This window comes from Mucor mucedo (assembly GCF_025094135.1).
Source record: "Mucor mucedo strain NRRL 3635 chromosome Unknown EV154scaffold_71, whole genome shotgun sequence".
Lineage (NCBI taxonomy): Eukaryota > Fungi > Mucoromycota > Mucoromycetes > Mucorales > Mucoraceae > Mucor > Mucor mucedo.
This window is the reverse complement of record NW_026252355.1, coordinates 1,416-26,378: the sequence shown is the minus strand read 5'-3', so window position 1 is coordinate 26,378 and position 24,963 is coordinate 1,416. Positions and strand designations below refer to the sequence as shown.

Here is a 24,963-nt window from a genome sequence, read left to right as displayed (position 1 = left end):
AAATGAGAGAGATAGAAAATAATAAGGACCACCATCACTTTATTTTTTCAGGTAATTTTTTTGAGGAAAAACTACCCAATCAAAACAACATGTAAAAAATAATAGTTAAATTAATGTATCGACAGAATCGTTGAAGCAGAATTCGTGTTTCTTCTTCTTCGGTCTTCATTGAGATATTCTTGATACGAAAGCCTTGTGGATGAACTCCAACCTTCAAAAGGCTCTACTTGAACCCTATCTAAATTAGGCATACGTCTAGACTCCAAATCCAGCGCAATGTTCGATCCAGAAGCTATTTTATCAATCCATAGACTTACAGACGCATTGGATTGTGCTTTTATCAGAAGCTGTGGGCCATCCAGAGTAATAATTCGGAATACATGATCCTTCTTGGTATAATCCCAAGCTACTTCGGCCTTTATATTGGCCAAGGAGAGATTATATAATAAACTGTATTTCAACGGCTCATAATAGGATGCTAATGTGGCAAAATAAGGGTATCCACCGGCTGATGGTGTATTCGCTGGTTTGACTTGATATACCTTTAGCATTGTCCCTAATAACTCCAAGTAGACATCTTTCCATTTCCTACGACGAGGTTTGTTTCCTGGTGTTTCATATTCTACCTTTGCTTCTACCTTGCCCATTTTTTGAACAGTACATGTATACTTTGGTAGCTTTTCCTTGACATCATTTACAGATCGAACACAGCCTTCGGTATAGGAATGACGTCTGGGTTTGTCATCAATCGAATCACGATAACTAGGCGGTGATGATGATGAGGGTAAGGAATGACGATGGACTCTTTCGTCATGGTTAGGCTTTTTAATAATTGAATTGGGCCATGCTTGTTCGCCTCCTTCTTCTTCTTCTTCACGGTATCGTAGTGAGTAACCGTAATCGCTACTACTACTACTGATACTGTCACTATCATCAATTAAAGAAGGAGTAGTGATAGACAAGTGAAGACCATCTGACGTAGGTGTTAAAGGTACAATGGGATTCTCTTGTCCAGCTTTAGGATGGATATTTGACGAATATGAGGTGCTGCGCATGGATCTTGCACATACAGAGAGTTTTCGACGATCTTTTTCTTTACAAATACCAAACTGCATAAAATCCTTGTCTTCTGTCATTTGCATAAAACGATCCAAGTCGACTCCTTCCAGATGTGGACTGTATCGTATTAATTTGAGTTGGTCCAGAATTTCATCTTTTTATTTTAAACTGCGTTAAAAGTCATCTAGAGATGGCTATATAAAAAATTAATGAATAGCTTACTAGTTGTAGAGATAGTTCCGTAATTTGTATCTTGGACGAAAATTATAGGGTGATTTTTTTGTGAGCGAAACATTTTTATAAAGAAGAAGAGAAAAAGAGATGCTGATTTTATTTTTACTGCTTAGCTTATATGCGACTAAGCACGCTGGAGATTTTTTTATAAGGGGTTTATGATTGGACAAAATAAGATTTTTTTTTTTTTTTTCTACCACAGAATTCCGTGAAAAACAGTTTTCTTTCCAGAAGGCATGAAATAATATTGCTTTGTGAAACTCTTCTCAGATACCAACATCATAATTGGTTTATTCCTATTCCATGCATTCTTTTTTTGTCTGTGAAGTTTAAAGCCTATAAGCATTTTTTTTTTTCTGCTGGGATGGTGACTAGAGGGTTATTTTAAATTTCCATTACAAAAGGCGTCAGTTGATGGTCAAAAATCTACTAAACGCATAAATCCAAACCAGTTCTTAATAATATTCATTCTTAAAATGCGCCAAAAAGAAGGTGTATGCCATAACATACTTTCTTGTTAACAAAATGCCCAGTGTACCTCCAATTGGTTTTTGAACAAGAGTGTTCCACCCCATGTCATATGATTTCCTAAAAAGGATCGTAGACTCATATAGATATTCCAACAAAGGTCACTACTTCCGGGTGAGCTTATTTAAATGCCTCATCGGCTCCATTGCCCGTTTTTTTTTTCTTTGGTGGTGTAATATTTTAGAGTAAGATAATGAGATCAGCGATAGATTACCACGTAGTCGGTTTTTGAAGTATTAAAAAAATACCAAAGTCTTGGATAAAACAAACTACATGTATCCTTTACACGCAATTTAAGTAACTTTTGTAAGAAAGTCAGTTTTAAAATGATGGCAATCAGCATAACAATTGTTCATCCTTATTGTCCACTATATAAGTGGGGGGGTTAACATATTCAAAAATATCCGTCCAATAGAGTTTGTACTGACAAATGATCCACAGATACCCTCATCTCATTGATATATTACGCTTCTTCTTCCTGCATGCTTTTGTCTCACATTGTTATACTCCATCACAAACGCCACTTAGCTTTAACCCATCCTTGAGTTGCCGCGATATATGCAACCGCCAGACCAAAATTTCCCGGATAAAAAAACATACGGATTAGGCTCACTTGTATGATTATCTTCATCACCCTGCTTCGTTCGTTGTAATAATGGGACTTTAGCGACTGAAAATACGGGTGGATCGGTGGCCACACAACCGCATAAATGACAGATAACACCAGTATCCCCATAAAGAGCCGCACTTGACACATGAATGCATAATATTTCGCTTGATTAGAAAAAACTGATTAAGCCGTTGTTTGACTATAATTAATCTTGCAGTTGATGACTTGGTGTTTTTTTCAAAAGCAAGGCATTCAAATAGGCCTACAAACATGTTAGACACGATTCGGGTATGTCTCTTTATTATTCCTGCTAAACCTGTGCAATTATGTTAGCTAAGACCTGATGCATAAGATGCCCCCCTATTAATAATTCAATAATGTCTACCCTTTCTTTTTTCAGCATTGGTGGTTTATTCAAAAGATGAAAGGTAACGTAATCGACAAAGGTTATTCTTTTGGTTTTACCTATAGTTGCGTCGGACTAGACCGGACCGGACCCAGAAAAGAGCGTATTCCTACACAATTTTTTTCTGATAAAGAAGGCGAGTGTATCTCTCTTTTACTTTTATAACTCAAATCAAACAAATATGAGCAACTTTTCTTTCCGTGGTATTCTTGAAGGTAATAGGAAAAGATATGGACTGGATGTTTAGGGCAGGCTTTTATTAACGCAGTGTAATTTTTTTTTTTTTTTTCTTCAGGACATACTGGCTGGGGTAAAATATAATAGCAAACAAAAGACATAATGGACCTGAATGTTGACATTTTTATATGATTATAAAAAAAAAAAAAAGTTACTGCCATCGTTACTTCTTCCGAAGTTCCTGACATGGTCATTTCTGCCTCTCGTGGTATGTTGTTTAAAGTTTAATTGGGTTGACAGCATGACTAACTCTTGTGACAATAGATAAGTCTATCATTGTTTGGAATATTACAAGGTTTGGGGATAGAGCACAAAAATATATGTATAGATGATACTAATCATGTTTTGACAGGTAAACCATTTATTATAAAAATTTAGATATTTCTTTTCTTGTTGGTTTGATGTTTGAGCTTTTGTGGGGGAACGATAAAAGGGGGGGAATCATTGGCTTTATATCCTTTTTTTTTTTTTGTAAAAAAAAAGAAAGGGGGAGAGAATACATCTACAATAGTTAAAGTGAATGTCGAATTTTATTTGCAAAAATGAAATTATACTCACGATTGCCCGACTAAAATAGGGATGAAATTAACTACGGTGTTCCTCGTAAAAGCTTAATTGGTCACAACCATATTGTTTCTGATTTGGCAGTTTCGTCCGATGGACAATTTGCTTTATCCGCTTCATGGGATCATACTTTACGTCTTTGGGATTTATCAACTGGTAAGACTACACGTCGTTTCGTGGGTCATACAAAGGATGTTTTGTCCGTTGCTTTTTCTGCTGACAACCGTCAAATTGTTTCTGGTTCGCGTGATAAGACCATCAAGTTATGGAACACACTTGGTGAATGTAAATACGATATCACTCAGGATAACCATTCCGATTGGGTTTCATGTGTTCGTTTCTCTCCTAATCCTGCTGATCCTTTGATCGTTTCTGCTGGCTGGGATAAACTTGTCAAGGTTTGGGATTTAGCAAAGATGAAGTTACGCACTAATTTCATTGGTCACAATGGTTATGTGAATACCGTCACCATTTCTCCTGATGGCTCTCTTTGTGCTTCTGCTGGTAAGGACGGTCAAGTCATGTTATGGGATTTGAACGAAGCCAAGCATCTTTACTCTCTTGATGCTGGTAAGGAAGTACATGCCTTAACTTTCTCTCCTAATCGCTACTGGCTTTGTGCTGCTGTCGGTTCTTCCGTCAAAATTTGGGATCTTGAAAACAAAACTCTTTTGGATGTTCTTACACCTGAATTCGTCAAGCTCTCTCAAAAGCAAGTCGATCCTGACTGTCTTTCTCTTGCTTGGTCTGCTGATGGTACCACTCTTTACTCTGGCCATTCTGATCATCTTATCCGTATCTGGCAAATTGTTCGTACTTTGTAATAAATCTATAATTCATTGGGAATCTTCATCTAAGAATTTATTTCATCACTTTGGAAGCAATATTACGACTTATGGGGATAAAGGGATAAAAAGTGAAGGCTAGATATTGGTCTTCCATTTTTATTATTGTGGATCTTGTGTATGTTTTTAAATGGGGGGGTTCTGTCAAAGAAGACACCTGGATAAGGAAATCATGAGGACGAGAAAGAAAAACATGGAAGCATTTTTATTATTTATTGTCATTTGATGGAATAGGCATAGGGAATGGTATATGATGTTAGACATGTTGCCATATTCATGGGTAATGCATGTGTGCAATGTAAGCTGTTGTAATATAAGTTGATGATAGCCACGTTGTATTTAAGCCGGTAGAGAAGAACCTACTATTTTAAAATGACTTTGCGAAGGTATTACACTGGACCATGGTTGAATATATAATGAAAAACAATCAATAACTGGTAGGAGCATTGAACAAAAAGACCATCTATCGCCAAAGTATACACCTGTGTTTAGCACCCGTGCTGACATATGGTCCGTGCACGTTTTGCTGTGTGCGAATGTTTAGCATTTGTCAAGGACGATTAAAAATTACTTTTTAGATGTTTTGGCTTACCTTTTTTTTTTTTTTTTTTGGAAGAATAAGACAGGCGCGTATAATGAACCTTTTTCTATATTTCTCTTAGTTGCTTTTGTAATCAATTTTAGGAATCGAATAAACCATACCAGATCTGTAGTTGGTCTGTCTAGAGGTCGAAAAAAAAAAACGTGTATATAATAGTGTTCGAACTTTTCGAGCTTGCACCGATCTTGCGCCAGTTCGAACGAAGCTCGAACCGAGTTTTTGTACTCGAGCTTGCGCCACTTTTTTTTGGATTCGAGCGAGCTTCGATCGATGCTCGTTCGGCTAAAATGTCGATAGTAGTCACTTTAAAGTTAAGGTCCTTGAAAGACTACAGATGCCATTTCCCCTTGATTTTAATCTTTTCTTCCCTTTACCATTTTTTTTTTTATTTATGCTCTAATAATTCCAATTAAAATGCTTTGGACTTTTATTTAATTGTACAACCAACAAACACATTTACCATAGAAAATGAAAAAGTGTTGCACACTATACCCAACTAAGCCAATTTTTTACAGCAACCATAGTAACATGACGTAGCAGAATTAATTTAAACTTTCATGTTCAAAAATCCAAATGTATTATAATTATAGATGCAGTAATAGTTTGATTTAATTATCCGAATTTGGTGTTAAGGCTGGTGAAAAAAAAAGTTTTTTTTTTTTTCTTTTTCCAACTTCTATTTCAAAATAACAATTTTATTATCATAATTTTCTGTAATTAACATCACTTTGACGTGCACTTTGTGTAATAAAAAGGGCGAGCGAGTTCGAGCTATCGTATTCGCAACCGAGCCGAGCTTAAAAAACTTCGAGCGAGCTCGAGCTGCAAAAAAACGCATCCGAGCGAGCTTCGACTGGAACACTATCGAAGCTCGCTCGAGAGTCTCGATCTTCATTCCGAACACTAGCTCAGAGCTTCTTGGTTTGGTGCAAAGAAGGTCTGTTGTGACAACTCTGACAATGCTGCAGCGTCAAATCAAGAAAAGCTTGGAATTCGTAAGCGTTCACTTTGGTTTCTTATTTTTATGCAAAATAATTAGAAGGTTGGTTGCTTTTGATAAGGGACATGCGCTTAAATTAGCGTCGAAATAAAAAATAGTCCCAAAGTATGTAAAGCTTTCTAAGACTCAAGTATTTATTGAAATGTCATTTTTTTTTCATCAACTCAACTTCCCTATTCAGTTTCTTCTGATATCAATGCCTTTTTTTGTCATCTAGCTTAATAGTTTTATTGTTACTACTTTTACACTTCGCTAATGAACGTTTCTAAATTATACAGTAACTAGTTTTATTCATCCATAGAATGAAGCAGCTTTTCCTTTTTTTTTTTTTCGAAGAATAAGAAAGACAATTGCGAGCATGCATGTAAGTTTTGCTCCATTCCACGCTCATCAAAAAATTAGTATTGCAACCTCACTTACTCATTACTCAATAAGATGCTGCTTTACTCAAAATTGTTGCCTTTTTTTTTTTTACCCCCATGGCACTTGGGTTTTATTTAAAGAACTTTTAGTATTTCAAGCATGTAGAATTGTTTGATTCGCCTCGATCCAAGTGAGCTTTATTTTATTGTATACTGCTTAGTCACGTATCTTATCATATTTTTAATCAAAGCATTTAATGAAAGTACTTTATATAAGCATTATGTTCTTTCCGACCTTGTTAATAAAAAAATAACTTCTATTTAACATATATATTACCATCAGCAGGTCAGTTTCATCGTTTTAAGGTAAGCATTGATACCTAGTTAGGTTTTGAAGTGTTGTCCGATAGAATGATGTCGCACGTATTTTTAATCGCTACATATCTCTGCCTCCGCAATAATTAGCAGCAGAAGGGACATATTTAACCTGAAAGCAATTGAATGTATAATAAAAAATTCACATCACAATAAAGTACTTGTATTAAATGCAATTATATGTATAAGAAAAAAAAAAAAAGAGAGCGCACCATAAAATTGGTAACAATTTAATAATTATCAGTTGTTTTGCGACAAATATACAGGGAAAAAACAATAAAAATTGGTTGTTTAACAACTCTTGTACGTTTAACGATGAAAGTCGGTTAACTAACTGACAATAAACCTGTACTTTTTGCAACAAAAGTTGGCAATTGCATACAACACTTGTACGGTTTACGAACAAACAAGTCAATTTTGACAAGTCTGTACGCAAACTATTGATGCTAGCTATTTTTCAAACAAGTATTGGCTGTAGAATTTGTACATTTTGTCACGAAATTTAGGCACACATATAAATTTTTAATCGTCCAGACTAAGGTCTTTTTTTTTGTTGTTGTCAAAGGCTCCATTTTTCCTAATAGAATAATTAAGAAGTCCATTTTTTTTTTACAACAACGAAAAAAGACCTTAGTTTGAACGTTTAAAAATTTATTTGTGTGCCTGAGAAGTACTTAAACGAAACATTACCTAATTTTCCGCCATAGTGTAAGAGCTCACATCAAACAAGTTTTACACTCATGTGTTTTAAGTAAACAAAAAATATTATATATTTGTCGATTTCGTACACATAAATGCAGTATCACTTGAAGTATGGATGATGTAGTAGCATAGCACTTCAATTGTCCTTGTTGTTCTATCAAACAAGATAGACAGTTTATGAAATGAAGAAAAAGGTAGTTGTGAGATTGGGAAAATTGAATATCGTTTTATTATTGAATTAGAGGATGTTTTATATAGGAATTGACAAAGTCCTTTCGGTACTTGTCAATTAATAGAACAGGCTGAAAGAATGATTTATAATGTGAACATATTGCAGTAAGCATGTGTGGACCATGCGTGCAATGTAAGCTGTGGTATTATTTGAAAGTTGTTTTTTATCATTTTTTAATGCAGATGTTGCGTGTACGCGAGGTGACACAAAATAGCTTTTTCGAGTTTTATCGCTAAAGTAACTCACAAAATAATGCTTGTATACACTACGGGATATTTGTGTATAAAACACTTGTCCTTGTCGGCCTTTTGTTTTTTTTTAAAAAAAATCGAAACAAAACAAAAAAAAGAAAAATGTGAACGCACTGCAAAACTGATCCTTTTACTTCGCACTTGCTTTTTTTATCAATCGCATATTTAAACATACCAACTGTGTTACAGTGGTTCAATATTTGAAGTGAAAAAAAAAAGCAGGTTGTATAACTAATTTATTTTTATTGATAATTTTAGCCCCTTTACTGACACATGGCAGTTACAAAAATTAATACCTTTTGCCAAAGTGTAAAAATGCTGGTAATGTGGATTGTGCCGGATTTATTCTCAGGGACTTTATCTTCATTACTGTTAGTCATGAAAAGGACGTATATGCCTAAAAAAGTATTGATAATAGTAAAATTCATACAACAAGATACTATATGTATTGAGTATGCTAAAAAAAAGCTACATTGTGCAGAAAGTTAGTGATAAACGTAAATAACAAACATATAGGGAAGTAAGTAGTAGACAAAACAGATTTTGTTTGCCTGAGGCTATTCAAATTTTAAAAGTCATGCCAAACCACCCGACAGGGCAAGCTGCATTCCACTCAAAGGGGACCAAAACTGGAAGAAAACCCAGTCGCGCAAGAAGCGACTCTCAAAAGAGTAAAAAAATCAGGGGGCCGGGAAAAGGCTGGATTGCAATGAAAAGAAGGGCAGTAAGGAATAAAAAAAAATCTGAGGGGGGTGGGGGGGGGCAGAAAAAGGCTGGGTTGCAATTACAAGAAGGGCAGTAAAGAGTAAAAGATCTGAGTACAATCTTCAAGCGTTAAAAGGCTGGGTTGCGTAACTCATTTCTCCTAAATAAGCAAGGCTTTACTCGTTGAACAAATTTCTTGAGCTTGTTACCAATTTTATAAGCACTTACTATTTTTTATATGCATATACAAATGCGTTATTGGTATATAATGCTTTCGGTTAGATCACCAATAGCTTTTTTAGCATGTACTCAGACACTCTTTTCATGTCTAGCTGTATGAAGGTAAAATGACCATTTCTCCCTTTAAAATAAGTTCATCATTTACATCAGACTGTCCAACACAGACCCGAAATACTAAAAAGAAAAAATAAGGCACAATGATAGACGCAGGTACAGTGTCGTGATTGAGGCTATTATTACTTAATATATGACTCGATCTACACTTCTTAAATCTTCCATTTGATAATCCTAAATATATCTCTTATCGATACTTTACATTAAATACTGATCATTTGCTTTATGTACAGGCTGGATCTCATATCATCCTTCATACAAGTATAAGGCATACTCATTTAAAAATTAACATTAATATGAAAATATGTGAAGGTTACATTAGCTACAATGAGGTGCCACAGCTACCTTTATTAAGAACTACAATTTCCCCTGAATAGTGTGCTACAAGATATACACAGTTTAAGGATGAATGTTATTGTTATTGACATCTCATTATGGTCTTTCTTTACGGGATCATTACATCGGTTTCCACATACAGCCACTTTTAAAATTTCTGGGTCATTTAGGATAGGGTACCTTTTGGCTATCCCAAAGAGTTGAATTTTTTCAAGAGGCCCTGTTACACGCACTGGAAATATACCAAACACCCTAAAATAAATCAGCGATCAAAATGTTTTTTTTGATCGATATTGGCGATATCGCTCAAAAAATCGAAAATATCGATATCTCCGATATTTTTGATTTTTTGATCGCTGATCGCAAAGCCAAATTTTTAAATCTCTATAAAAACAACTTATACATAAATAAATAGATGTAGCAATACCATGTTAATAGATAAACGTAATTTTTTAAAGAAAAAAAATGTTTATGGGGATGATAGCCAGGGTAAGAAAAAGACAACTTCAGATTACGTAAGTAAAATGAGAAAACGGGACATGTGACTGTGGGTTTTAATGATTTTGTATTTTATTCTCAGCGGAAAACAATGTTTCCAACACTTCCGGCAGTACTACTCATATCGACTTTAAAAGCGTCACCAGTCTTTATAACATATTTGTTATTGGAGCCGTCAACCGCATTCACCAATCCGACAGCAGACAAAAGATCCTCGGCATCAAAGACCACAAATTTTTTTTGCTCAGCCTCATCGTAAGGTTTCACGCGCGGGATAGCCTTTGAGTATGGTGAGACGTCATGATTCTTCATAAGTTCACCAAAAACGAAGTTCGAGCCCGGAGCACCTTCTTGATATGTAAAGTCAAAAAAGAACAAGACTTTACAAACGTACCAGTTTTCGACAGGCCGGAACATCCTAATTACAATAAGTCAGTACACAATAATTTTGATTTGCAAACATCAACTTACCGATTTTTATGAATTGCAGTAAACATAACAAACTCACCACCACGCGAACTTGCTGCGTTCTTCGATTTGCACAAATCAGATATGTATATTTGATTGTTTGTCCAGAGTTTTTGAGAAATGTTGACAAATTGGTGCTGATGGAACGAAGTTATAACAGCCGAAGTATTACCAGTCAGACGAATCAAAAATTGAGAGAGTGCTTTAAGCCAGTCTCTTGCCAGGTAGCCGCCAATGGTATGATTGTGCTTTTCTTTTGCTTGCTTTACAACCTGGCCCAGCTTTACAGTATTTACCCGCCAGTGAAAGGGTGACCACAGCTGAGGCAACAATGGATCGTTGGACGGGTGGGGCAAGAAGTTGTTGACTTTATCCTTCTTCAAATCATAGGCGGAACTATCGATTATACCATCGGATTGCAAAAAAGAGAACATTTCACGAGTTTCCATGACATTACCGGCGTTGACACCAGGATTCAAAGATGAACGGATTCGCTTCTTGTATATGCCAATAGACCTTTCCAATGATCTTGCAGAATAACACCTTAACGGTCTACCAGAGAAATGAAAAATTAGTACAAAAGGGAAGTCTAATAACTATGATGACAATCGATAACTAACCCCATTCGTTTTATCATGTATGGTATATGGTTCAGTTGGTGCATGTTCGATCTGAATACGGTTCTGGAGATAGAGCTGCTATCAAGACAGGTATCGAGGTAATCAAACCAAGTCTTAAAGCATCTATCATAAGCAAATATAATGTTCAAGTAAATATCACTACATAAATTACAACTCAACAATGAATATTTACCTTTCAATTTCCTTCACTTCAGATTCGGATATCGACCATTGCAAACTCAATTGAATACCACGAGACAGGGCAATAAATCCTGTGGTTGCTTCTCTGGCGTGAAAGAGTGGGGCAACAATCGTAGGAATCACATGCACCAACCAGGCGATCCAGTCCACCGAACGATAAATAGATCTAACATTATCCAGATTGACACCAGCAAACGAACCACTGAAATCCGCAGGAATTGCACGAAGGGAGTCATCCATGGCGGTTTTGATGCGAGTAAAATCAGCAGTCTCGAGAGCAAACGGGTACGTGTCTTCGTTACCATCAAACTTGAACCGAGTGTTGAGCTTTGGTGAAAGCATGTCGAAGCAAAGCTTGCTGACATTCGAAAACATATGTAGCTCGTCACACATGAAAAAGTCGATGGAGAGGAAGGTACTCAACTGACCAAAGGGAGAAGCACTTTTAATACCATAGTTGTGGTTGGGACAAGAAGGCTAATAAAGGTAAATCAATTAAAATATGTAAAAAAGGCTACACAAGTTAATACTTACTGCGTCTTTCTCAAGTAATAAAGAAGCTTTGGTTCTGATAGCCGAGTCTCTGCCAAAGAAGTACATACCACCTTTTCCTCCGTCAACTGGGTGACCGCCTTTAACTAAATTTAGAAGGGTCATTTTGTTAGTGTCCACGGTCATAGCTTAGTAACTGACGACTTACCAATACAAAATCTACATCCCCACCAGTTGGTATGACCACTAAACATCAACAACCGCTGGTTGATCTCTATACCATCTGCAATGACACCCAAATTGAAAATTCTAGCCGACGTGACATGAACACCATTCTTGCGAACAACAACAGGTTCACGACTCAAACGATCAAGGCTTTCAATAATTGGACGCAGATACGAGTCAAAGTCTTTCTTAGTGTCACCAAAAAGAATTGCAACTTGAAAAGTATATTCATCGGTGTATCTGCAAATGGTGTTATTACGACGTAAAAAGATTGGATGTATTGTATATAGAGCCAAAATTTACCTGATAGACGGATCAATGCTAGCAATTATAACGTGTACCATCACCATACTTTTTCTTGATACCTTCGAAGTGAACCCATCAACACATAGAACGATGGCTAAATCGTGCTGACCAGTGAAGAGACCTTTAGATTTCATTTCTTTATACGCGGCTCCAGAAAAAAAATCGGTATATGGATCATCGTCTGTCATGGAATCGATTACGTTTCGGTATTTTTCGACTTCATCACGAAACTCGTCACAAGCTAGCATACGACTTAAATGTTCACCAATATCAATCATTTTTACCACAGATTCTTTATGTCTAACAGCGTTACAGTGAGGACAAGCGGTTTTATCGGCATCATCGACAGGATCAAAGAGATAACACCCCTTTCGGGAACAGATTTCATGGCTTTGACTGAAAGAAAGTGGAAGTTTCTTCTTGATCAACGAACGACACTCCTTCAATGCGAGTACTTTTTTCTTTTTATCAAGGCCTAAAAGGTAAACTAAATTAGTAAATAATGATACTTTGTAAATACAAATCATTAACATACTGTTGTTTTGGTTCAAAGTGTTCTCAAAAAATTTCTTCATAACGCGCACAGCTTCTATGGTCATGTTTCTACTAAATGTAAGATAGTTGAACATAATACTACTCAGCTCGCTGGTGCTAAATACGTTAATGGGGACAATGATATCCTTGATGTTGTCCTGTATTGTTACATTATGATCAAGTGACAATGGTTCTAAAAGTGAAAATAATACATCCGGTAAGTTGTCATGATGTCAACAACTCGAGCATCCTTAGTTACCTTCGAAGTTCTCTTCGTCCGTGGATTCATACAAATCCTCGTCTACTTCACCGTCTACAACAAAACCATCATCAGAGGATTCATCTTCAGCATCTACGTCTTGTATGGACATTTGTCCAATTAAGGGAAGAGCGATTTGGTTATCGAGGTCAGCCATATCAACATCATCGTAAAAATCCATTTCTTCGTCATAGTCAAAAGGTGTACGGTTGGTTATTATAGCAGTTGGGAAGCCAGTAGATACTGAAGAGGATACAGCAAAAACAGAAGTGTCAGTTGGGCCAGGTATAATGGAGGCAGCAGTAACGGCCAAGGGTTCATATGTGCCTCTTAAAAGACGTTGGTTAGCGCCGTTTCGAGAAGCTCTAAGGTTCTTGGGTTTTTGAATTTTGGGGTAAACCATTTTGAAAAGTTTTTAAGAATTTTGTTTTTGGTAAGTCGGGAACCGATTTTTGCGCGTAGTTTTATACATGTTGCTACATCTTATTTACAGCTTATTAATAGTCACTGACCGTTCTTAGAACCAATTGGAATTACTCGTGAATTTATCTTATAATTATTAATAGAGAGGATATGGTAATTCTGTGTAGACTATGGATACCTTTCAAAACCACTAGAAATCGTTGTTTGGGACTTCAAGCTTGATCTATTGTTAGATTTTCGTGTAACGAGGTTATTAAGCGAAATTTTTTTTAATTCTGTACCGTGATTGGTGCAAATAAGTTGAACCACTTACATCAAGGTAAATGACAATGAAAAAAAAATGTATCTTTAAAACATCTATATAAGATCCAATACTTACACCTATTTTCTCATTTACATCGATTTTTCACTCTATTTATCACAATGAACGGTACCCAAAACTCAAATTCTCGAGACGAAGTCATTGAAAAACTCGTTAATGTCATTTACGATATGCAAAGAAAGCTTGATGCAATGCCTGCCACAATGAAAGAATATATCTACCTGCCAGTTGGTCAACACTGTGAATGCTGCAGCAAGGTTAAGAAAGTGGTCAAATCCAATGGTACTTCTGCAATTACTTCTCGATCTGGATATATCACTGGTACGTTTTTATTTTATTTTACTTTGTAAGACGAATTAAGTTAATAATTGCCCTATCTTTTCAGCAAGAAATTCCGCTGCTCAACAAATGTACGAATTCGTGGTCAAGGCTGTCGCCTATTACAAGGAGCAAGTTATACCCAATGGTATTCACACCTCTTGCAATTCTCTCGGTGTAAGATCCATCACCGTATGTACTTATACAAAGAAAACCGTTATAGACAAGGTTGCTGCGTACTGGAGATCTTTGGTAGGTACCTATACTGAGGATCAAGCTAAAGAAAGGGCGACAGCAGCTTACAACAATGTCTTCACCATTTGCCAACATTTCTTGAAAGCATTGTACCAAGAACGATTTGGAAAGAATGGTGTCATTTGGAGGGGGATTCCTGCAAACGAGCAGAATGAAGTATTGTATATGTTCGAAAGAATTGTATACTTTTGGAACAAGCGCTCTGGCTTGAACGTTGGTACACCCGTTGAGGCATATCCTGGAGACCTTATCTCTGTCATTGACGCCGAGAATCCTATGCTACCCATGCACCTCGCAGATAAAAACTGGATATCCAAAAATATGATCCAGATAATGTTGAGGAACTCAGCAAGAGTAAGTAAAGTTTAGATATCAAATTAAGAATTTTTAACATTAACATAAACCTCAACTCTAGCCAGATGACATTGCTCATGATACCTCGGGTTCATTTTTGACTGGCCTGGAAAACCTTGGTGTCAATTCGGGTACTGAAGAGAGGTACGAAGACTTGGATATGGGCCTGTTTGAAAATTTATTTTCGATCCCTGATAACAGACCTCTTGTACCATCGTCTTCTTCCGCTTCGGTACAAAATCCTGTTTTGACCTCTCTTCCTCCCTCTGAGATGCCTCCTCTCTCTGACTCGCCTCCTCCCACCTCTGACTCTCCTCCCACCTCTGACTCTCCTCCTCCCACCTCTGACTCTCCTCCTCCCACCTCTGCACCTGCCCTCTCCACCCCAAGTACTACCCGTCCAAAAGGTAAAAGAAAGGCTGATGAAATAGCATCTGGGACCAATAGTCGACCCTCAAGGGCTTTCCAAAAATAGAATTGAGCCTGAATTTTTTTTTTTTCTTATTTAAACTCTGATTTTTTTATTATTTTTTTCTTTTTCTTTCTATTTCTTTCAAATAAAAACTAAACTTAAGGTTTGTATATGTGTATAGTTTGTGAATATATGATTTATCATAACCATTTGTTTACAAATGAAGATATAGTTATGTGACTAAACATTAAACGTGCTGACACTCTCCAAACGGATTAAACCAAGACTCTTTGCTTTAAAAGTAAATTTACTTACTCTTTTTATATGTATTAACACATTTGTATAGCTGAAGCCATCTCTACTTTCACCGCTTGTGAAAAGGTAAATATCTCGACTTTGGTTTATGTGTTCATTATTAGTTAACCCAAATTCCTAAAGCTAGCTACTATCGCTGTTTATTTGAGGCTCGTACATCCCACGGTTTTGTAAAGGTACACATTGCTAAACTTGATAATTTATTCTCTTATTAACGTAAACCATCTTTATGCAGGTAAGTGAATACTGCTGCTCTTCCGAGGTCTTCGTATGGTCATTATCGTAGTTCCTCTCATTATGTCTGTCTCTGGTCATATTTTACTGGTCATTTTCTATATTTGAAGAGGTCTATCATGATCAGATTCGACGTTATTTAGTTTTTTTTTATAAATAAAATTTTTTTTTTTCCAATATATACAAACGTATCAATTTTAAGCCTGTATCCTGATTTAGCAGGGGTGTAAAAGTAATATTATATCGATTATCGATTACCCCATTTTTTTTACCCCATCCAACGATATTTTTTTGTTTTTTTGATTTATGGATCGATATCGTCAATCGCGATATTTTGGAAAGTTTGATCGATATTGCCAATAACGATATTTTAGAAAGTTTGATCGATATCGCCAATCGCGATATTTTGGAAAATTTGATCGATATTGCCAATCGCGATATTTTGGAAAAATTTATCGATATCGCCAATCGCGATATTTTTAAAAAAAAGATCGTTATTTCCGCTCTAATTTGTTTGCGATATTTTTCAATTTTTGATCGCTGATTTATTTTAGGGTGAAATATAAAATTCTTATATGCTACCTGTCGGATTGTGTCAGTCATTCATAGTTGATATAAGTCTTTTAAACTATTTTATCGGACTCATAAAACCCCTCCCCAAAGTTTTGTTCTTTTGGGTTTTGTGATACCTTTAAATTCCTGCTCAATACCCTGTTACGTAGTCAGACGCGACTTTTTTTTGTTTCCATTACTGCTCAAAAGAATATTTTCTGTACTAAGCTCGTAAACATTCATTCTCGATAGGTTGTGTATGAGAACCCCCCCCCCCCCTTCCATTTTCGGCGGTTCTTACTTTAATAAAATAAGGGCAATTGTATTTGGAATTGTCCTTTTGACGTTGACAATTAGTGTCCCAAACTTGTTTTCGAGAGGGAAAGTTTTTAGTAAAATTGGTATTGATTTCTTTGGTGGTATTGGGTGTTCATGCTGGCAAAAGAGCAGACACTTTCAAAAGTTTCAATATTTATTTTGCTTTCTAGAGAAAAGAGTTTGTTTTATTTTTACAGAGTGTAAGGCAATTAAGGGACAGCCACTACAGCATGTGATCTCTTAGGAACAGCCAATAGATTTCCAATCCTAGGCTGTGACTACGCTCACTTTGGCTGTATCTAAAGTGTAAATTCCGGCACAACATCTCCCCGGAGGGAGGGCGTAAAATAAGCCCACTGTTTACTTAGCGAAACACCCCGTTTTTTTTTACTCTTACTACAATAAGGATAACAACACCAGTTAAAATGACGTTCAAAAAAAAATTTTCCCAGCTGTTTTTATAAGAGACTCAGTGTGTTCAGCATAGAAAGTCTACGCGAAACTTCGAAACCTTGACCTTAACATTGGTCAGTCATTGGCGAAGGGAAATTCTATAAAAAGAAAAGAAACTTACAAAAATACGAAAACAATCACCATATCGTAAAGCCTTATGTAGGCGCTATTAAATGCCCTAACTGTTTTTACCAATATGCTTCCTGACCTCTTGTCAGAATTGCTTGTATTAAGAACAGCAACTGTCATAACATTAAGTTATTAGAGCTTTTGTGCTTTCAATTGAAAGATCCCCCTCCCGCCTCAAGCACAGTTTAAGTTAACCAAACAGAGAAAAGAAAACAAACAAATTCTTCGCTCTTTATGTACCGATTTACATCTGTTGCCGTTTTTTTTACAGTACACCCTGTGAGGAAATTTTTAACATAATTCACACTCTCGAGATTACACCATTTTGGCCCATATCCCTTTTATATTCTCCCGCATCAATCCCCCAAACATTTTGAAATAGATTTACAGTAGCCATACCTCTTTATTTTCATCGGTACCTCAAATATTTTTTCAACACCTTATTTTCTTACTTCTTGTTCTCCTCATATCATCAAGCCGAAACATACCTCTATTTTCTTGTATATTACACCCTTATCCACAAAGTATTCCTTATGCGTCGTGATGATCTCCCATCTCGCGTCATACTTCGCATGCTATGCTTGATCTCGTATCCACCTTCTGTTTTTCTGTTCGTGGATTTGCTGTAATTTTGATCTCATCAGTACTTTCTGATCTTGTCTCTCTGGCTCTCGTTTGTCCGATTACACCTATTTTACTACTTATTGCAAATAAAACCCCCGTAAAGTGAAGATCAGCATTCAAATCTTTCATAATCCTCAATAAAATTCAATCATTATCTTCGTCGTCTATAGACAGCCCACAGATTTTGCTTAGAATTCCAAACTGTCGTTTGGCGATCCTTTCCCCAAGATGATGGTATCTAACATGAGAATTTGTCGGCCGTCAGAACTGCAGTTATAAGTTTCCTGATCTCGATTTCCAGTTGCTGGTTTTATTATCACGTTGTTAATCCACTAGTCTAAATCAGCAGGCCGAACATTTATTAAAATGAAGGTCAAATACCTGATAAACGGTATAACATGTTTCCAGCTGGAAAGCTAAAAGCAAAATTAAAACAAAAATAAAAGCGAGCCCTCATGCCTGTATAATTACCTGTTTAACCTGATTTTAAAGGTGGCATAAAAATGGAAAGCTTCCTACACTTTTTCTTGCGAGATTGTGGGGAGAAAAAAAAAAAAAGAGGTGCGGTTTTTTTTTTGTTTTTGGCGTATTAGACGGAGTTTACGAGTCTAGTAGCCTAAGAAATGGATGAAAAAAAAAAAAAAAAGTAAATAAACATTTAAATTACCATATATAGACTCACATATAGTTATCCTGGACACTCGCTTATTCGTAAAGAAAGCTTTATTTTACAATTAAGTGATGTCAATGCAATACTGAGTTATCAAAGGAAAATTTGTTAATACAAATAAAGATGAAACATAGCATTTGTGAAGCCAGATGCGTAAGTTTGTAACAAGCGATTAATTGTTAATTGTTCAAGATGTGCAACGATTCATGTAATGAAGACTTGTAATATGATAAGACTCAAATAAGCATAAAAATGTACTTGTATTTTTCATTATCATTGCGTTTTCTAATGTTTGGTCTAAAAGTTGAAGCTGAAAATGATTTCATTTTAAGAGGGTTTACATTACATAATCATCAAGGCTCCTTCAAATATGATGATGCAATCTTCAAGTTATTTTTATTTTTTTGTTAACGCTATTATGTATCATTGAAAATGTATAAGCTTTGTGCATTCATGCACATACCCAATTGATTTACCCTCCTGGGAACCATGTGTTTTTACCGAAGCGCAAGCGTAGGTGCAAAAATATATGGTCAGGAGGGACTGTCTAATACGCCTTTAAAAAATGGGATCAGCGACCCGAAGGGGAGCCCCATTTTTTTTTTTTTTCAGCTGTTGAAAAATCTTTGTTATACCCAGAAATGTCTAAAGCAGAACGACTTTGCCGCGTTAAGACACCTGGCTGTCTATTATAGAAACGAAAACTGCAAACGTACACTAATGCTGTTCGTAAAAAGATCTGGTACGCCCTCTTGGGGTGATGGTCATTCGCTAACCGTTTTTTGCGCAGTGTACAAAAATAGAAGGAAACACAACGTTCAATTTCTAGCCTTAATATGCTGTGGCAGATAAATACGCATGTCCGACTTGATGACGTGAAATGGCTCCAGCTACACCTCACGTCGTACATTCCACCTTTTCAGTTTTTCGAGAAATTTTTAGGTGCTTATTTTTATTCTTTCACCAAGAAGACATTCAACAAGCGTAAGTCTAACAAAAGGCAAAACCAACAAGGGAAATAAAACGCTCCAATATCTTTTCCGTATCCACAGACAGCGACTTTCACCATTATGTATTGAATCGACACAATTTTTCCCTCTCTTTTGTATTGAACCACCCCACTACGCATGATGGGCAGTGCTTTCAATTTAGTGGATAGGGGAAAAGGAAAATATACACGAGTATTTGGTGGTGAAGTAGTATATGAGAATGGTAAATTAACATAAAAGAACTACAAGGATGTTAATAGTCAAACTATCCGATGTAAACCAATTTGTGTATCACACAAAAAAGAAGAATCATTCGTGACAATGTTAGGAATTCATTTCATTTGACACATGTATTCATCACCGAATACAGAGTTTATTATGTGTATAAATACTGGGGGGAAAGAGAGTGTCGTTGCCTTTACATCGTCTATCTTGTCCTTTGTAAATCAAGCTTTTTTTTTCTTCTTTTTTCTTTACGGTACTATCAGTCTGATTATCAAGAGAAAAAAACAGGGTCTTTAAAGTCCTCTTGTTTTTTGAGTCCTTGATCATTGTATCAGCTACATAAAATACAGCCGAATTGGGTTTCCTTTTTTTTAAAACTTCAACAGCAAACAATCGAGCCTTGTTTATATTTGAATATTATGTTTCTCTATAATTCATGGCTGTCACTAGGCTTAACCTTGATCGATTGCTTTCCAGTGCGGTTACCATGAGAACTTGATGGTTGATTGCTTCATAAAAGAAAAAACCGGGTGCATTCTTTTTCTAAACCCGTGAGTAGTCTTGAGAATTCAGCTACTGAGAGAAAAAGAAAAAAAAAGGAACGCTCTATTCTTGGGTTTTGTGATACTTGCAATGCCCTGTAACATAGTCAGACGCGAGCTTTTTTTTTGTTTCCATTACTGCCAAATATAATATTTTCTGTACTGAACTCGTAAAGGTTCATTCTCGATAGATTGAGTATGAGAACCCCCCCCCCCTCATTTTTGGAGGTTCTTACTTTAATATAATAAGGGCAATTATATTTGCAATTGTCCTTTTGACGTTGACGATTAGTGTCCCAAAATTGTTTTCGAGAGGGAAAGTTTTTAGTAAAATTGGTATTGATTTCTTTGGTGGTATTGGGTGTTCATGCTGGCAAAAGAGCAGACACTTTCAAAAGTTTCAATATTTATTTTGCTTTCTAGAGAAAAGAGTTTGTTTTATTTTTACAGAGTGTAAGGCAATTAAGGGACAGCCACTACAGCATGTGATCTCTTAGGAACAGCCAATAGGTTTCCAATCCTAGGCTGTGACTACGCTCACTTTGGCTGTATCTAAAGTGTAAATTCCGGCACAACATCTCCCCGGAGGGAGGGCGTAAAATAAGCCCACTGTTTACTTAGCGAAACACCCCGTTTTTTTTTACTCTTACTACAATAAGGATAACAACACCAGTTAAAATGACGTTCAAAACAATTTTTTTCCAGCCGTTTTTAGAAGAGACTCAGTGTGTTCAGCATAGAAAGTCTACGCGAAACTTCGAAACCTTGACCTTAACATTGGTCAGTCATTGGCGAAGGGAAATTCTATAAAAGAAAAGAAACTTACAAAAATACGAAAAAAATCACCATATCGTAAAGCCTTATGTAGGCGCTATTAAATGCCCTAACTGTTTTTCCCAATATGCTTCCTGGCCTCTTGTCAAAATTGCTTGTAATAAGAACAGCAACTGTCATAACCTTACGTTATTAGAGCTTTTGTGCTTTCAATTTAAAGATCCCCCTTTCGCCTTAAGCACAGTTTAAGTTAAGCAAACAGAGAAAAGAAAACAAACAAAATCTTCGTTCTTTATGTACAGATTTACATCTGTTGCCATTTTTTTACAGTACACCCTGTGAGGAAACTTTTAACATAATTCACACTCTCGAGATTACACCATTTTGGCCAATATCCTTTTTATATTCTGCCGCATCAATCCCTCAAACTGTTTACAGTAGTCATATATATTATTTTTATTGGCACCTCCATTACTTTTCAGCACCTTATTTTCTTATTTCTTGTAATCCTCATATCATCAAGCCGAAACATACCTCTATTTCCTTGTATATTGCACCCTTATCCACTAAATATTCTTTCTTTATGCGTCGTTTTCATTTGCCCTCTCGTGTTATGCTTCTCGTGTTAATTTGATATCGTATCCACCTTCTGCTTTTCTTTTCGTGGATTTGCTGTTTTTTTGATCTCACCAATACTTTCTAATCTTGTCTCTCTGGTTCTCCTTTGTCCGATTACACCTATTGTACTTCTTGTTGCAAATAAATACCTCGTAAAGTGAAGATCAGGCTTCAATTCTTTCATGATCCTCAATCGCCTGTAGACAACCCACAGAAATTGCTTATAATTCCGAACTATCGTTTGGCGATCCTTTCCCAAAGGTGATGGTAACTATCATGAGAGTTTGTTGACCATCTGTTGCAGTTATAAGTTTTCTGATCTCAAGATCAAATTGCTGGTTTTATTATTACGGTTTTAATCCACTAGTATGATCAACAGGCTAAACATAAATCAGAGTGAAGGCCACATACCTGATAAACGATACAAGATGTTTTAAACTTTAGGAAGCTAAAAACGAAATTAGAAAAAAAAAATAGCGAGCCCCCATGCTTGTATAATTACCTGTTTAACCTGGTTTCAAAGGTAGCGTGACATCGGAAAACTTCCTACACTTTTTCTTGCGAGATTGTGGGAGAAGGTGGGGAAAGACAAAAAAAAAAAAAGACCTGCGTTTTTTTTTTTTTTTTTTTTTTGTTAGCGCTTGAATAGTCAAGTCACAGCAGGACATCCACCAGGCTGTCTTCAAATAATTTTATCAGCGTTTGAAAAACCTCTGTTATGCTCAGAAATGGCTAAAGCAGAAGGACTTTGTCGAGTCAAGACACTTGGCTGTCTACCATAGAAACGAAAACTGCAACCGTACACTAGTGCTGTTTGTAAATAGATCTGGCACGCTCTCTTTGGATGATGGTCATTCCTTAGCCATTCTTTGAGCAGTGTACAAAAATAGAAGAAAACGCAGCGTTGAATTTCTAGCCCATTACTCCTTATGCTGTGGCTGATAAATACGCATGTCCGACTTGATGACGTGAAACAGCTTTAGCTACACCCGCACTTCAGGTGGTATATTCCATCTTTTTAGTATTTGGAGAAAATTCTAGGTGTTCATTTCTAGTCATTCACCAAGAGGACATCCAACAAGCGTAAAATCAACAAAAGGCAAGACCAGCAAGGGAAATAAAACGCACCAATACCTTTTCCGTTCCCATGTATAACGACATTCATCACTCATTATGTGTTAAATCGACGTAATTTTTCCCTCTCCTTTGTATTTATCCACCCCACTACGCATGATGGGTAGTGCTTAAAGAACATAATATCGACACTGGATAAACAGCTACACGACATTAACATAAGCAAGGCAAAGAACGATTTGAAATTCCTGCAAAACTTTGGTCGTAGCACCTCTATGACATATTTATACTTGAATTATGTGTGATCAACAGGCATATACACACTAGTAGGCTGTCAAGATATAAATCATTTGAGGTGAGTTATTCTTTGTGTTAAATGAGATTGTGATACTTACTCTTTAATAAAGCCCTCCTAATTAAAGATCAATCTCAATCCTGGATGTAAACCCTGTAACATGAGAGCTACCCATACATCAATTTATTACTAAATCATGCATATGGCTGAAGCAGAAGACTAGACTTTTATATATACACTCGTGGAAGATGGCATGAATTTATTTTAATATGTTATCTGGCCCGGGGCGGAGCCCCAAGATCTATTTCGTTGGGAAGTTTATTCATCTCTTTAAAGACCACTTGGTGATTATGACCGATGGATTCCGTATTAATTTGCCGTGAAATAAGAACAATAAAAATGGATCGCTTTTAATTTTGTGGATGGGGGAGATGGAAAACATACACGGGAATTTGGTGGTGAAGTAGTAAATGAGAATCGTAAATGACACAACATAAAGGAGGCGCAAGAATGTTAATAGTCAAGCTATCCGGTGTAAGCTAGTTTATGCATCACAAAAAAAAAGCAAAAATCATACGCGACGATGTTCGGAATCCATTTTATTTGACACATGTATTATCACCGAATACAGAGTTTGTTTGGATAAATACTGGGGGGAAAGAGAGTGTCGTTGCCTTTACATCGTCTGCCTTGTCCTTTGTGAATCATGCTTTTTTTTTTTTTTTTTTTTTTTTTTTTTTTTTTTACGGTATTATCAAGAGAGAAAAACAGTGTCTTTAAAGTCTTCTTTTCTTTTACGTCTTTCATCATTGTATCAGCTACATCAAATACAGTTGAGCTGGGTTTCCCCTTTTTTTAATAAAAAACCTCAACAGCAAACAATCGAACCTTGTTTATATTTAAATATTGTGCTTCTCTACAATCCATGGCTGTCACTAGGCTTAACCTTGAACGGTTGCTTTTCAGTGTGGTCACCATGAGAACCTGATGGTTTATTGCTTCATCAAAGAAAAAATCGGGTGCATTCTTTTTTCTAAACCCGGGAGTAGTCTTGAGAATTCAGCTACTGAAAAAAAAAAAAAAAAAAAAAAAAAGAGGAACCCGTGAGCGGGGAAAGAAAAAAGGAATTTCAGAGGTATTTGACCCCGAGTCTCACTGCCTGCTTAATTCATTGAGCACCGGTGGAGAGTCACTGCTTAAGCGCACAAGCTTACTTGCCAGTATAATAAAAAATTGTCCTACTTGCTCCTTTTAGAATGTTTTTTTTTTCTTTTTTTTTTTTTTTCATTAAAATCAACCTCTGTTCGTACATAATAACCCCCCCCCCATAAACTTAAAGCAATAGAACTGTCTGGCCAGAAAAAGAAAAGAGACGATGTATACCTTACACTTAAGTAATTACTGGTTTTTATAAAAGGAGGGACACCAAGATTAAGCAGCTGAATTCAACTCAACGAGACTCTTTTTATCTGGAAAGCAAAACTTAAGTCTTTGCGTTAATTCCTAAAAAGACATGAACAAATTAACTCCAGCTCAAGTATGAATTGGTAAGAAGTGGCTACAGTTGAATCAGGAATAACTAACCCATTTACGTTACTTCGACCACAGTTCATTTACACAACGTAGCTGTTAGCACTCAGTAGACAAGATATATGTCACGAATCGTTTTCGGGACTAAAACTATAAACAAAAAAAGCTCATATATACAAATACCTTGAACAAATAGTAAAGGAGTTTAGCAACCTCTTCTTTGTTTAGAAAATCTTAACTAATCAACCTAACTGCTCATTGTGGATGCTGGATACTGTTCCGATGAAACTGAAATATTATTTAGTTCTTTTATTTGTTAAGTGGCATCAAATAATACATGTCAAATTGCTTTATTTGTCAATGTTAAGCTTTAACCTGAAGAACAAACATTAAAATGTTCAATTTTTAAATAATAAAACAATCTTACTTGATAACCTATTTAATGAAAAGTTTCTTGATACGATATAGAATAACATTTTATCTGAACTATAAGATGATTTGACATTTATTTAAAATCAATCAATTTTATTTAG

At 36.1% G+C, this 24,963-nt stretch overlaps 5 protein-coding genes across 5 annotated transcripts; 4 read left to right on the top strand and 1 right to left on the bottom strand.

Moving 5' to 3' along the window:
* Nucleotides 1-3: 3 nt before the first annotated feature.
* EV154DRAFT_514796 (uncharacterized protein) lies at nt 4-1,375 on the bottom strand. Its single transcript, XM_051602181.1, has one exon. The coding sequence runs from the start codon at nt 1,140-1,142 to the stop codon at nt 111-113; it is 1,032 nt and encodes a 343-aa protein (XP_051455745.1). The 5' UTR covers nt 1,143-1,375; the 3' UTR covers nt 4-110.
* Nucleotides 1,376-3,018: 1,643 nt separating this feature from the next.
* EV154DRAFT_483198 (guanine nucleotide-binding protein subunit beta-2-like 1) lies at nt 3,019-4,462 on the top strand (the record flags this gene model as incomplete). The annotated part of the gene is made up of 5 exons (XM_051598557.1): nt 3,019-3,052; nt 3,133-3,147; nt 3,226-3,282; nt 3,339-3,369; nt 3,652-4,462. 5 exons carry the CDS (start codon nt 3,019-3,021, stop codon nt 4,460-4,462), a joined length of 948 nt encoding a protein of 315 aa, XP_051455744.1.
* Nucleotides 4,463-17,284: 12,822 nt separating this feature from the next.
* Nucleotides 17,285-17,841, top strand: EV154DRAFT_514769 (uncharacterized protein). Its single transcript, XM_051602180.1, has 2 exons — nt 17,285-17,359; nt 17,483-17,841. Exons 1-2 carry the CDS (start codon nt 17,324-17,326, stop codon nt 17,672-17,674), a joined length of 228 nt encoding a protein of 75 aa, XP_051455743.1. The 5' UTR covers nt 17,285-17,323; the 3' UTR covers nt 17,675-17,841.
* A 2,489-nt stretch (nt 17,842-20,330) lies between these two features.
* On the top strand, nt 20,331-20,562 carry EV154DRAFT_514744 (uncharacterized protein; the record flags this gene model as incomplete). Its single annotated transcript, XM_051602179.1, has 2 exons — nt 20,331-20,432; nt 20,455-20,562. Coding segments are annotated over 2 exons (210 nt in total), but the record flags the coding sequence as incomplete, so codon positions are not given.
* Nucleotides 20,563-21,168: 606 nt separating this feature from the next.
* EV154DRAFT_514741 (uncharacterized protein) lies at nt 21,169-21,714 on the top strand. The gene is made up of 2 exons (XM_051602178.1): nt 21,169-21,251; nt 21,352-21,714. Exons 1-2 carry the CDS (start codon nt 21,208-21,210, stop codon nt 21,545-21,547), a joined length of 240 nt encoding a protein of 79 aa, XP_051455741.1. The 5' UTR covers nt 21,169-21,207; the 3' UTR covers nt 21,548-21,714.
* Nucleotides 21,715-24,963: the final 3,249 nt, after the last annotated feature.

Bases quoted from the DNA above. Each gene is read 5' to 3' on its own strand.
- EV154DRAFT_514741 (XM_051602178.1), top strand. From the start codon at position 21,208: ATGTACAGATTTACATCTGTTGCCATTTTTTTACAGTACACCCT. The intron at 21,252-21,351 runs GTGAGGAAACTT...AACTGTTTACAG, and splicing joins ATTTTTTTACAGTACACCCT to TAGTCATATATATTATTTTT.
- EV154DRAFT_514796 (XM_051602181.1), bottom strand. From the start codon at position 1,142: ATGCAAATGACAGAAGACAAGGATTTTATGCAGTTTGGTATTTGTAAA.
- EV154DRAFT_514769 (XM_051602180.1), top strand. From the start codon at position 17,324: ATGTACCGATTTACATCTGTTGCCGTTTTTTTTACA. The intron at 17,360-17,482 runs GTACACCCTGTG...GATTTACAGTAG, and splicing joins CTGTTGCCGTTTTTTTTACA to CCATACCTCTTTATTTTCAT.